At 43.2% G+C, this 14,496-nt stretch overlaps 1 protein-coding gene across 3 annotated transcripts in view; it reads right to left on the bottom strand.

Moving 5' to 3' along the window:
* TBK1 (TANK binding kinase 1) overlaps positions 1-6,133 on the bottom strand; it is a 31,643-nt gene extending 25,510 nt beyond the window's left edge. Inside the window, exons 1-3 of one of the 3 annotated variants that reach the window (XM_078609825.1) lie at positions 6,006-6,133; positions 3,686-3,800; positions 1,774-1,914 (exon numbers count right to left, since the gene is read on the bottom strand). In XM_078609825.1, coding sequence (XP_078465951.1) covers positions 1,774-1,914; positions 3,686-3,772 — 228 coding nt within the window. In that variant the 5' untranslated portion in view covers positions 3,773-3,800; positions 6,006-6,133. Of the gene's footprint in view, positions 1-1,773; positions 1,915-3,685; positions 3,801-5,795; positions 5,818-6,005 lie in introns of those variants that run through there. The other 2 variants (XM_078609826.1, XM_078609827.1) reach the window with 2 other exon arrangements.
* Positions 6,134-14,496: the final 8,363 nt, after the last annotated feature.

Genomic DNA, 14,496 nt, shown 5'->3' on the forward strand with positions numbered 1-14,496 from the left:
ACAAGAAAGGGCACGCACGAGTGTTTATAGGGGAAGGCGTGACTCTGTGCGACCTCCTGTAGCGACCACAGCTCATGTCACGTGACTGGGAAACCCCCACGCACCAAACGCATTAGCTGCATGCTCTCCCAGAGACCACAATCAGGCTTGGATCATTTTCCCTCCCCCATCCTCCCCCCCCAAAAAAACCAAAAATTATCAAAATGCATTGGCGCGAGGAAGAAGGCTGATGCCATGAATAAACAATGAAGAAACAGAGTTATGCCAGTACTAATGATATGTGGTTGAACTTTAGTAACCTGTCTTCAACTGGCATATTCAAGTCAAGTCAAAATGCCACCATGCTCAAACGAGGAATGTGGCCTTGAGTCAGTTGTGGAGGGAGTGCCAATCTCTCTATGGGATGACCAATTCTGATTTATCAGAATAATATTTCCAAGGTCATTACAGTGACCCTTGCAAAACAGTTAATAACATCTTGAATGTACCTTTTCATCCAATTACCAAATAATATGGCAATTATGCAAAAAACATTTTACAATGTACACACAAAAGCCAAGCTTGATATGATATGGAATAATATGTATTGGAAATGTAAGGTAAGAATGTGCAAAACATCAAGAGCAAATACAAAAAAGTTTACACCCAAATATGCCAGAACTTACTCCACAAAGGATAAATAGCTGATGGTACTTAGTGACATTAAAACATGACCACATGCTCCTTTGAGAAGGCAATTAGCTTGACTTGAAGTTTAATTGGTGTCATTGAAAGAACCAAGCCATGGAAACTATATTTTTTCACTATCAGAAATATACATATGTAAAGAAACACGTGTTTCCTTTCCAATACCATTCCTAACTTCAACTACGAGCCACACCTAACACCACAGCAGTTTTATAAGAAGCTTATGTCAACTTCGCATGAATAGGAGTTTGTTTAGTAGCCCGTTACAAGCTGTTCATTTCTCGCCAATGGAATACCACAATAGAGCAGCTGATGGAAAAAACAAGATGTCACGACACTAAAACCCCCATTGCAAGCTCAGCATCAGAGGTTTACCACTCGGTGGGATTAAATTTCACATCTGCTGTATTGTGGGCACACATTTGCATTTACAAACTACAGTTGCAGAGCTATAGAAAAATAAAAGTTAGTATTCATTAAAGTGCCTTCCTTGAACTTCTGCACCAATTAATAATTTCCTATGTGAGCCTAGGATGGTTCCGCCTTGAACTCAGTTGCATGGCAACAATTTGCATAGACATGTTTGACATTTAATGACTGCAGCTATTAAAGGAATAAAACAATGTGTCTAAACACATGTAGCTGATAAATCCCCATACTAAGATGAGCAATGGGGCAGCGCTCTTCCTGTTTGAAGCTCTGAGCAAAGTGTAAATTCCACATGCCTTTGGCAGAGGCCAGACTCTTTCATCATATCTACCACCAACTCTGAAGTACTGTATATGCTGTGCTTCCATATTTACACCACAGTTGTTGGAAGGGCCTCCATGAGAGTAAACTCTAGAGAGTATTTGGCCTATTCTTCTACATTGACCAGACGCCGTGCCGGAAGTTGGAATCCAACCGGCAACCTCTGGATTGCAAGGCAAATAACCATTACACCACAGCAGCTCCAAAAGGCTTCCTTGAAAATGTACCAATAGCAGTGGCATTGACTACAGGAGCCTTGGATTCAGCAGTGGATCCAGCAATGCTGGCGGCGATGTGAATCGCAGAGTGGGATCGTTGCAGTGGCACGGGACTTGCCTCATCCTCGATTGCGAAGAGCTTCACGATGTTCGTATGGTTGAGTCTCCGCAGAACATCAAACTCCCGCACCTGAACATCCTGCGGCCTCATGTAACTGAGTTGGTTGAAAGTCTTTATTGCAAAGAGGTCACCCGATTTCTACACAGAGACAGTCACACAAAATGAGAAAAATATGGAAAATATTAAGTGCTTTTTGTTAATTTGCTTTCAAAGTACATATGTAAGTCACAATTATACAACATTATCAGAGTACGAGTGTGAAACCAAATACAATAATAGTAATACACATAATAAACAAGATAAGATGTGTCTGTTCCACCAAGTAAAGATACAATAACATTATATCCATTAGCCTATAGGCCTTCACCAATGATTTCCACAGGAATCATTTAAGCAGGAAATCTCTGGACTGTCTTTAACCTTCTGAATCTAATCAGCAGTGTGACCTATGAATAAGAATTTATGAGTGAGTGTTAAGAGAGCCTTCCTGCTCAAATGAGCACAGCACTCGTTTCTAAATTGAGAAACCTGAACCGGTGGTGAGTATTCCACATTCTCACAACACAGGCCAGTCTTCTCTCCAAAACGCAGCCACTGTCGATCTATATAATTAAGTACTGTTAATGAAATGCAGTAAGGCAAAAAATGTAATACAAATGAACTAAATTATCATAATTCAAATTATGCAATCAATAGCAACTACTTTACACATTATTCAATTTGTATCTTGGCAATTAGTGTTCTGCTTTGGTGACTATTTGTACAATGGATTGGTGTAAATCAAGCTTTGGGATCAACTTTGTGCTCTGTTCTTATCTATAGCATGGAACTACCTCGTAAAAATGTTAACAGGTCCATATCTTGAATATGACATTCAATAGAGTCCAATATCGGTTCAAAGTTTACTTTAATAATCAACTGCTATGGAATAATTTAGATCTGGAAGACCTATAGATTTAAAATGCATCTATTTCAGTGACTGAACAATGATATTGGCATTTACTTAAAATAAAACTAACTTATCAATCCAAGAAAGTCTTGGAATAGCTTTAACATTTAAAGATAATTTTTCAATAAGGTCATGCATTGGGATGTTTGTACAAGTTCAGGAATGAATATTTGTTATTCTACTTAAATAAATCACTAAATTACTTAAACACAACTCATCAATTAATTACAGAATTAATACATGAGCAATATCTGCCCAATCACAATGGCAGATTTTTGAAAAACGTGGTGTTCGTGAGCACCTATTAAGAGACATGTGTCCTCAACTTGGATATTGGCATCACATATTTATTTTAGGCTGACTTGATCTACAGGAGGCCTTAGGGAAGCTCTGGGATAACTTGCCGACTACGCTTTTAACGCAAACACAATTAGAGAATGCATTAATTCTGAATGCTATACAACAAACTACATGACCTTAAGCAAGCAAGCTAGCTGTAATCCTTTTATGTTGTGTAGATTTGGATGTAAATGTTATAAAATATATGCTCTTTTAAAGGATACATTCATCAGCATGTTTTTTTTTTTAAATTAACTTTCAGCATTAATGCGTAGGACATATTAATAAACAAAAAGAAAATAATATTGATTTAAGATGTGGGAGGGTTTAAATATCTTAAGGGTGGTATGATTTTGCCCTGGCAGAGTATGTGGGAAACAGACGTGCCATATCCTGGCTTGACAGGAAAAGGCAGAACAGCAAGTGGACTAAAGCCATCTGTTTCCATCTGTAGGGGGATTTTATCCGGGTGCCTCCCACTTGTATAAAAACTCAATTATTGGCTAAACACATCTTAATATAAAAACCCAACGCAAGACCCTCCTGAAACAGAGTCATATGCCTGACAGTAAGTTTCATGGATAAATAAGTGGATAAATAGTGATATCGTGTGGAACCAACCTTGTTTCTGCCACGGTACACGCTGCCTGTGGCCCCCTGTCCCAGAACGTCATTGGTCCACCACAGGTAGTTGGCCGTGCTCTGCATTTTGCGTCACGGACCACGTGTTCAGCTGCTGTGGGTTTTTCAGGCAAGGGAGGACGGAATTAAGTGGGTAGAAGGGAAAGATTTCAATGTGTGATTATTCATGGCCTGCCAACCTCCCTTAAATATGCATACATTACAATAAATACTTGTGAGCTTAAGAGCAACTAAAAACACAGCCCCATGAAAAACTGCACGATAACGTTGATCTTTTACAAGATGCCCACAATGCATGTACACAGCATTTGTTTTCACTTGCTGATTTGTAAATTTTTACGGCAAAGGATGTAATTTTGTGCAGCAATGGGAGGAATGAAAATCTGATAGATTTTTAAATACACATCATGACAGTATTGATAAGAGTAAAAACAAGAATCGTAATTTGTTCCATTACTAATTATAAAATTGATTATTATAAATATATCACATTATACAGTCAATAATGTAGACTGTAGCCTGGTTATTAAGCTGGGTGAGTGTACTGGCAGTCTATAATGTAGACTGTAGCCTGGTTATTAAGCTGGGTGAGTGTACTGGCAGTCTATAATGTAGACTATAGCCTGGCTATTAAGTTGGGTGAGTGTACTGGCAGTCTATAATGTAGACTGCAGCCTGGTTATTAACCTCGATGAGCGCACTGGCAGTCTATAATGTAGACTGTAGCCTGGTTATTAACCTCGATGAGCGCACTGGCACCAAGAATATCAATTCCTGCAGTCACGAAAGTTTAAAGTCAAAATCTCAAGTCACATTGTAACGCGAGCAGCAGCCCGGGTACCAGGAAGTGAACTACACCAGGAAGTCACTTAACACCAACACATCAAACGTGATCACTTCCTTACTGTACATAATTTTGTATTAACATATACTGTACATAATTTTGCACAGTATTAATATATACTGTACTGAATATACATAGTACTGCTTATGGAACTCTCCGGAAAGAACACAACATAAACCTGTGCTCGGTGTCAATAGGTCATACAAAGCTGGTCTCTCACACTCACCTACCCCGATACGCCGCACAACTGCCAATCGTTGCTTTAAAATAAACGAGGGAATTAGGTTTATGTTGAGTTAGAAATCTAACAACTATGGTTTCTTAAAATATTGTAGCGAGATAAACTAGTGTACCTAGTTAAATTACTTAAGCAGACTGTGACACACACGGAGGCTGGGTGAAAGCAACACTATGGTATATATTATACACCATACAGCATTGCTATTATCGTCTGTAATAGCGTACTATAAAAAATATAATATTGTTGACGTTTGAGCCTCCACATTGCACATCTGCTTTCGTTTCGCAGCAAAAAACACAGCGCGTACACCACGACCTGATGCAAATAGAGTGCACAATATTCTCACTGGACCTTTAAACCCGGGCGAGAGCCCATGAAGGCAACGCACTCATCTCACTCCAACCCTCTCGCCCCAGCAGCAGAAACAACAACAATGGCCTTCTGTCAAACATTTGCTCGGTGGGAGGTCGCCTCCTCCACTGCTGCTACCACTGTCTGCAATCGCCTTCCTCCCTCTCGCCATCCTTATTGCTGAGCCCTTACTCCAGGCTGAATGTCATCATCCTCTCTTCTTCTTCTGCCTAGAACTGCCTCTCCATGTCAAGTGTCTTCATTCGCACTGCCACCATACCGTGACCTGTCAGGTCACTGTATGGACTGTAGCATTCAGTGTTTCTTTCTAAAGACCTTTCAAAAACACCGACATCTAAAAAGTATCGCTCGGCAAACTCTCCACATGGACACGTCTCTTCGATTTTCACATCACTCTGCGATGCGGTCGCATGTATATGCTGTTAGAAATCCAGGCTGATAAATCCAAACTGTACTCTATTGCACAAAGTCGTGTAACTACCGTAATGTATTGTCCCATCATATCACAGCAGACAACAGGCGCTGCTTAAGAGTCCACATCCTATCACAAACAAAGAAAAAACACATTTATATATCTAAACGTCATCATAAACCAACGCAGCACGCTTCAGATTAAGAACGACAAAGAAAACCTGAAAACGCTCCTGGCTGGAACCGACCGAGGGGGACCGGTCGGGGCGCCCAGGCCCAGCCGGGCAGCCACGGGGCGATCGTCAATCCCAGGCCGGTGGGTGCGGGACTCGCGGCGCTAGGCCACGACGCGGAATCATTCCCACCGAGCGGCAGTCGCGGCTCTCTTCCCGAACGCGACTCCCTGGCGTTTAGCGTTGCCGCCTACTTACGTGAGTCCGCTGGTCGTCGTCCACAAACGCAAGAGACGATCCCTCCTCGCCTCCACCGCCACCCACAGAGCCGGAACGAGGTCGCCGCTTCACAACTCAGCGCCGCTCTTTGCATTCCGCACCCCACATAGGCGCGCCCGGGCGGCCCCTTCCGTCTCACGGTCTCCCATTGGTGGGAAGAACGCCGTGGGGCGGACGAGCAGCCAATCACGTGCGCGCTCTCGTTTTGCTCACCGTCGCTATGCCTATAAAGCGTAGCATTTGTAGTGGCGGACACTTTAAGCCGTGGGACTGTGACGAGGGCAGTTCCATTCCCGCTCACGGCCAACACCGGTGACAAGTATCTGAACCGGTCCTGGGCCTCCCCTAGGCAGTCTCAGCCTTAACGAGTAGCTGGTGCGGTGTGTAAACATCGCCACTGGGGAGACAAAGGCGGCCGAGCGTGGTGCTGGCCACCCACGCCCTCGTGTGCCGTTCCGGCCTTCATGGGTGCTCGCTAATGGCACTTGCCCCTACAGTTAAGGATATATACTGTACACGGGGAATCTGTGTAAGATGGTGACCCGTAACTTTAAAGGATGTGCCCTGAAAAGCTAAACTGGCCGAAACGACATCTCGACGTTGACGCGCGGGAGGGACAGGAATGCGGAGTTTCCAAGCTCGGCTCCGCCAACCATTGAGGGGAACCCCGCGCGCCACTCGCACGAGGAGGCACAGAAAGTCGCAACAGACGCACACAGCCGGCGTCCCCCCCCCCCCCCATGGTTTGTGGGATTATTCGCTGCTGTTGTGGTGTCTGGCTAAAGTCAAGGATGTGTCGTTAACGCTGAATCATTCAAGGAATTCCCCCTCTTAATGTGTACGGCTCACAAACCTCTTGGGTACTTCCCGACAAGACAGGAAGCTGAAATGTGGTACATTAGGTAGCGTTTAGGACACAAAAACGGTTTAAAAATTTCGAACTAAATGTTTGTGTCATGCAGAAACCGTTCAAAATGTAAGATTGCTGGATTGTTTCGTTTGTAGGAACGTTAAACGGCAAATAAAATTAAAGCGAGAACCATTGCCAGATAAAAGGGTAAAAAACCAATGATCATATTTGCTACTGGCAAAAGAGGTTCCAATGGTGTAAATGCTTACTCCGAGCTCTCATACTCTGATGGTGCATTGTCTTTGAGTTGTGTGCCTTTCGGCGTCATCTGGTCCAACACCATGTGAGACTAGGCTCTAAGGAAAGCTGTCTCGGGTGTGGACCAATTAATTTTAAGGACAGTGCATACATTATCAGAGTTGTGTTTTTTGTATGCATTCCGACCGCAGGTATTGTGGTCAATGCAAACATGACTCCTTGTAAAAAAAGGTGTCAGTTTTGTTGCCAGAAAAAAGGGTAAAAAACAATTATCAAGATTAAACATTTAACTTGCAAAAAAGCTGAATAATCTCCCATTAACTAATGAAATTTGTCAATATAGTGCAATCCTAGTTGGCTTCATAAAGCATGTGATTCAAAAAAAATGTTTACGTGACTTTACCGGAAACAAACCTAAGAACATGTGAGCGTGACTGCATTTCAAAAAGACTAACACATCGGGAAGCGTGTGCCTCTCAAGAGGTTCAATAAGAGCTGTTTTTGTGAATGTTTTTGGGCACAGAAAGAGAACCAGATTACAGGGCTGCAGGCGAGAGAAAGGCGACCGAGACAACATATGCTGGAAGTGTGAATAAAGACCCTTCATAGAGAGAGACAGTCATAGGCAGAAGAAAAGAGGAAGATCGTGAGCCTTGACTTGAAAAGGGGATGAGTCGGACAGAGGAAGGACATTTCATGGGGGCAGCAGCTGAGAAAGAGCAACCTCTCTCTCACGAAGTGAAGGTTCACTGAGGATTGTTCACAAAAGCGATTGGAGTGGAGAGCACATGAAGGGATATAGTTAGATGAGGGAGTAGAGGTCGTCAGAAATAACTTCATCAAAGACCTTTAAGATTGTGGGGGATAATCTTGGAGAGCAACTGAATTGAGAGCAAGATGAGGAATCTGAGGATAGTATGTTTGTGATGTTGACTCATGTATCCGTGTGGGTAAGAAGTCACGTGGTGGCATTCTGGATTCTAAGTTTCATTATGATCGATTTGAAGAAGTAATTCTAGTAACTGTACTACAGTATTTCACTACGCAACCACCTGTCTTTTTATAAAGTAATCTATGTTTGAACCATACTGAAAGATAATTACACCGACAATGTTTGGACTTCATAGTCATAAAAGAGTGCAGCGTTAAATTTCATGAATGCCACATGTAACACATTTGCCAACACTCCGGATCTTTACAGATGAGTGATCGTTTTACTTGCAATGCTTTTATTCGAATGGCTTGCAATAGTTGTATTCAAATACGGATAGTCCGATAGTTTCTGACATCATTATAGATGATGTCCGAAAGCCTAAAACTCAGATCAGACTCTGCCTTACATCTCCACTACCCATCGGCCACACGTCCATATGTACAGTACATGGGCGCCAGCTATCCGGATTGTCTTGGACTAGGCTCTCTTGAGTCTAGACTGCTGTGTGGCTATGGTGGAATATGAATTCATGCTTTTGGCTGTGAGGCAAAAATTTGGCCTAGTCATGGAGCCCCTCTGCCTGACACTTTAATGACTGCAGCTCCCTGTGCAGAAAGGGATGAACACTTTTAATCCCACGCGAATGCCTAAGTTTAATCTATGCCACACGTGTACCGAGTTTCACTGTTACAAATTAATTCCTTCATGGTGAAGGGAACACTTTTGAATCCCACTCGTATTTGAGATTAAGATTGACTGCATCAGAAATTCAAATATAAGTTAAAAAATGTCTTAATTAAAAAGCACAATTTGGTTAATGGGCATTCAATGTCAACATTTGCCAGTGCCAATTGTAGAGCAAATTGGCACAGACTGTTTTACCGTCAGCAGTCATTACAAAGCTGTAAATGGTTACACAATGGTCAAAGTTGATGCTTACATGCTTTTTTGCAACAATACCAAGCAATATACTGGAATAGTGATTCATTTTTATTTGCCTTTTTAGATAATGCATTGCTATGACCCCAGCGACTTGAGTTTCAGTTTCTGGCCACGGCTAACATTAAGTGGTGAACTATATTTGAACTGGTCCTTAACTGGCTCTCACTTCCTCCCAGTAACCCGCATGGTCCAGCGTGAAGGTAAAACAAACCACTGTGACCGACAGACATGAGGAGACCTTCCTCCAGCAGCGACAAAGGGCTGTGATATATTATATAGTACTGCATATACTAGTGATGGTACAAGCATTCACATATATAGGAAAGTATCTTATTTGGAGGTTCATTGAGACTCACCTGGGCAAATATGTTAACAAGGCAACTGTGCAGCTTGGAACATTTCTCACACTGTCCATACAATCATCAAAAGGTTTCCTTAGTTTAGTTACCCGGCTCTTGGCTGGTCAACCGTTACACTAAATCCTGAAAATTTCTGAAAGTTTATTTGGTCAAGAAAAAAGGTGAAGGTGCTACTCTGCAATTAGTCGTTTACACATCTGCTGGCAAAAGGCGTCCACTACAGGGGGCTCCAGAGAGCCTCGCTCCAGGCCGACTCTTCCACGCTGGACAGACGTCTTCAAAGTGGTAGGAGCACCCACACTTTGCCCCACCACACGTGGCCTGCCAATCGACTGTGGTGAAACCATTTATGCTCCTTGGTGGACAGAGGCGGTACGAGCTACTTATAAATGGCACAGTCGTGGCCTGCAGTGTCCAAACAACGTTGCTACATAAATATAATAATTGTATATTGTGGGTTAATGAAGCGTGCGGAGTCCAAACTACAGGACTGGTCACATTCACTGGTTCTTCGAATATCCATACTTTTTTCGAAAGTGGCATTGTATGTTATAGAAATATTTGAGAATACATCACAACGAAAAGTATACACGTGTATATATGGCATCAGCATGAGTCCTGCACGTGGCACGCAGACACCTCATGCAAATCGGGCCGTGCCGGGAACAGCGGGGCCCATCGTTCATGCAAATGTTGCCTCACCTGCGCAGATTGAGTTCTGAACGGGGCTTAACCATCAGGAAGCATTTGCAGTAAACTCTTGATGATTATCCGCGGAAATGGGCAGGGGTGCTCGAGGGCCAGTATTAAACAAAAGCACGGGCGATGCAAAACGGGATGTAAAGTAGGATTTACAAACGTCGACTGTATTCATTGCTGACCTGCGACGAATGAGGAATGGGACGTAAGTCAATTGATAACTAGCCAAATGTATTTTTCCCCATGATGTTTTCAAGTTATAAGACTTTTACCACGACAGTTCAGTCAATCTGGCTGCTGTCATGTTTCTTCTGCAGATGTTCCATTGCCAAAACACATTCGTCTGCAGTAGATGTTCTGTTATAAGCCAGTGTTACATAATTAGGTGGCGAGTTATAGTAAATACAAATCTTTAGACCAAATTAATCAAGAAATATAATTACACACATTTGTCACTCTACTATGGGATGAAGGCCTCCCCACACTTTACTGGTGACACAGGGAGCTATTTGACTCTACTTCATCAGGCTGGTCAGTGCGGGTTGGTGAGGTGTGTGGCTTGATCAGCAACCACACCACTCATCTCGGGAATTTGCCGCGGGAGAGACGCGAACTCAGCTTTCCGGGTTCATGGCACCAATGCCCCCCCCCCAAGCCAATTTCATGTCAAATTGTAGATATTGTGCACAATTCTATCAAAGTCCAACCGTACCTCCACATAACAGAATGTTTCAGTCTATCGGCCAATTCACTGTACGGACTTGTGTTCACCAGTAGAACGTGTTCAAGCAAAAGGAATGTCTTTATTACCAAGAGTGGTCAATGTAAGGGTGAGTTTTTATATATCAGGGCGAGGAGTTCAATGCTCACTGCCCTGCCTCTTGTCGTCTGTCTACACGTGGGAAGGTTAGCGGCGTGTAGTTTGTATCGCTTATTTCACCTTGCAATGGCAATTCACCTGGTTATAGGTACAGTAAATACAGGCCTCATTCGAGCAAATGTTTCCTGTACAGAAATAACAACGTATTCCTCCTACGAGCAATATTTTACTTCGTAAATAACGCAGAGACCAGGTGGTAAAGTGTTGCAAGTGAAAGTGCCAAGTTGGTGTGTGGATGGGCCAACTTAACTCGTTATCCCTCCGGGGTCGATACATTGGATACGACTTCGTGAGAAGTCTATCATGAGTGTATTTTGTATATTGGCCCCCGTCATGGCATCGTGGAATTTCCACCGTTGGCTTTGGACTTCGAACAGATGCGCACTGCCCAACCCACTCTTAGGCTGGGAAACTATAAATGAGTAATAATATAATCTGTGATCTTTACATCCATTATTGTACGAGATGGTATATATAAGACAGCAGATTTGATGTTTGCCTATATTTGACTATACTCTTTGGTTCTTTCGGTAAAGTCACGTAGGTAGAATAATAATAATAAATCACAATGTTTCGATCGCAACACAAGCGGTCGAAAAAAATAAAAAAAAATTGCCTGAGGACGACCGCTTGTGTTGCGATCGAAACATCGTGATATTTTATTTTAGTTTTTTCTACCCACGTGACTTTACCGAAAAAACCTAAGAGTATGGATTCCTGCAGTAACGAAAGCTTCAAATCAAGATTCTATTTGACTAATTCTAAGCAGCTTGGATCGGTGACCGCAGCGCGTGCCCAGGTGCGATGGGCGGCTGAGAGGCCACGTGGTGGGCGGGCAGCAGAGGGCGGTATACTCTTAGTTTTTTCGGTAAAGTCACGTAGGTAAAAAATGAAATTAAAATTAATAAAAAAAAATCACGACGTTTCGGAGGCAACACAAGTCTCCGTTATCAGGTGGCACCGTCACAGCCAGATGTGCTGTATGCCTCACTTGATACAGCAAATCTGGCTGTGACGGTCCCACCTGATGACGGAGACTGTATTAACATTTACATTAGTGCGCCAGCGACGTAATTTCCCCTAAATACAAAACGTGACGCCATTGCTGCACAGGAGTCGATCGAATGCGTCATTAACAGGTTGGGTCCCGACCGTGGCGTGCGTGACGTCATCACGCATTGTACGCACATCGCCACCGGTGACATTACCGCACCCGTGGCGGAGTTTAGAATCATGACATCATCGCGCACGCGCGAGTCGGGTCACTGAAAGCGGCGTGACGTCAGTACGTATGACGTGCGTCACCGCGCTCGCAGGTATTTAAATTGTGACGTCATCGCGCTCTGTCTGCAGAATCCTTGGGACATTGCAGCAGCAGCTGTAAGAATGGGCACAGGAGTGGTAAATATCACAATCGCCGATTAACGTAACTTTACACTCAATAGCTATAAATAAAGCTGTCTTTTACAAATACATGAGCTGTAAGTTTGGGGAGTATAAATGTCGCGTTAATGAGGGCTGCATCTGGGACTGTTGCATAATGGGGGCATTGCTCCTCTGCAAGGATGCGGTGACATTGATTGTTGGATAACACTGCCAGTGTTGATCCTCTTACACAGTCCGCGTGTTAATGATGATAATACTGGTGCCGTGTTAATCGCGTCAGTAATGTGACAATCACATGCGTGTGCTCTGTTCGCTATGCTGCGTATCAGGCATACTGCCGATCCAAACATTTATATTATCTCTATAATACAGGTTTTGTTGGGTTATGTATATTCCTTGACAATGATGGATGCTATGAAACTGCATGCTGCATTGCCTGTTAAAATGTGTGATTATATATGAGCGTGTTTTATGTTGTTTGGTCTATTGTGTGTATAATTTAAAGTAGTGTAATTGACAAATGTGTTGAGTTTATACAATAATTCCAGCTCTGTCAATCCACTGCTGGATGAAGGCCTCCCACACCGTGTCTGTCATGGGTGTTGTTTGACCATACTTCACCACACCGGTCAGTGTTGGTGACGGAGGTCCTAGAGCTACATGGACCAGAAATCACTCGCCACTGATGTCAGCCGTGGCTGGGAATCGATTGCAGGTCGCTCGCTGGGTTCGCAGAACCACTGCGCCACAGCTCCATGCTGTGTGTACTCTGTCGAACATCAACTCCATTGCAGGCTGCTGTATGTAGCCGAGTGCGTGTGATACAGTATTCAACATCGTTAGTAACATCTCCGAATGCCATCAATGTACGTTAATGCCAAGCTGGATGGCACAACGTGTGACCAAACGACTGTATGTGTCACCTGGACTACTGTCGTTTGAAAGGGTGTCCAGTGACACATACTGTGTGCAGAGCAAACACCGAGTCACACTTCAACAAACATTGTACATACATACCTGCGCTTAATTGTATTTGTTTATTGCTATGTGTAATCCCAATTGAGTACAGTAATATGCAGATCATGCATTTATCAGTATTGGGGTGTTTGGCCCAAACCTGTTAGATTGTGCGTTTTATTCTTAGTGCTTTCATCAAGTCATATACCCTCCTGTATAGCCACAGAATCTGTATAACAGAACTAAGCAACTTGTGCAGTTCCGTGCGTTGTAGCCTGCGACGTGAGACGAGACAATACCATCCTGGAGTTCTTAAAAAACGACCAATTTGAATCAAATTTACCGAAAGGTGTCATGTTGAGACGAACTGTCTGTCCAGAATGTTCGCGGAACAGTGCATCACCCCATATTAGAGAACGGCTCGCGGAAGGAGTTCTCAAAGAACTAATTTTGAGATCTCGTCAATGTACTTTATTATCCAGACACCGGTTTCAGGTAAAACATGAGTTTACCAGCTGAGAACTCAAGAGACGAAGACACAGTCGTGTGGTGTCATTTTCAACAGTGACCCAGGGCTAGCCTGCACTTCCTGCATGCACTGCTTCACATTCATGTTCATTGCATGGTAGTATAACCTATATAGTATTGTTAATTATTAGTAGATGGAAAATTGAATGAAATTAAAAGACCGAATTTAAAGCAATTATTTATCCCAATGTTTTTGTTTGTTATACGTCCAGGCCTTGGTGACCGAGCCGAGATGCTGTTGTCATTCCACTGCTGGATTAGGGCCATCCTCACATTGTACGGGTTGTGGGGTTATTTTATATATATATTTACCATACTTCACCATGCTGGCCGGTGCGGGTTAGTGAAGGTGGAGAGCACAGACGGGAGGGGGGGGGGGGGTATATAAATGCAGTACAATTGCGTGTCGGTCACCTATTCAACATTTGTCATTATCTAAGCTTAATTCTGCTGAGCTTCTGAGATCTGCCAAGCCTGGGCACATTGCAGGTGATTTGCACCGAGGCCTTTAAATCGGGTTGTACAGTTCTTAGATGCGTTATACAGTACTGCACTTTCCAATTCATTACACATATCTGTACAGTACACCAGAGGTGTTTGTACATAAACAAGCACTGTATGTACAGCACAGTATAATTCACTACAGGTGTGTTTGCATAGAAACAATGCTGTATGTA

The sequence above is a fragment of the Lampetra planeri genome, chromosome 32 (assembly GCF_965212315.1).
Source record: "Lampetra planeri chromosome 32, kcLamPlan1.2.h2, whole genome shotgun sequence".
Classification (NCBI taxonomy): domain Eukaryota; kingdom Metazoa; phylum Chordata; class Hyperoartia; order Petromyzontiformes; family Petromyzontidae; genus Lampetra; species Lampetra planeri.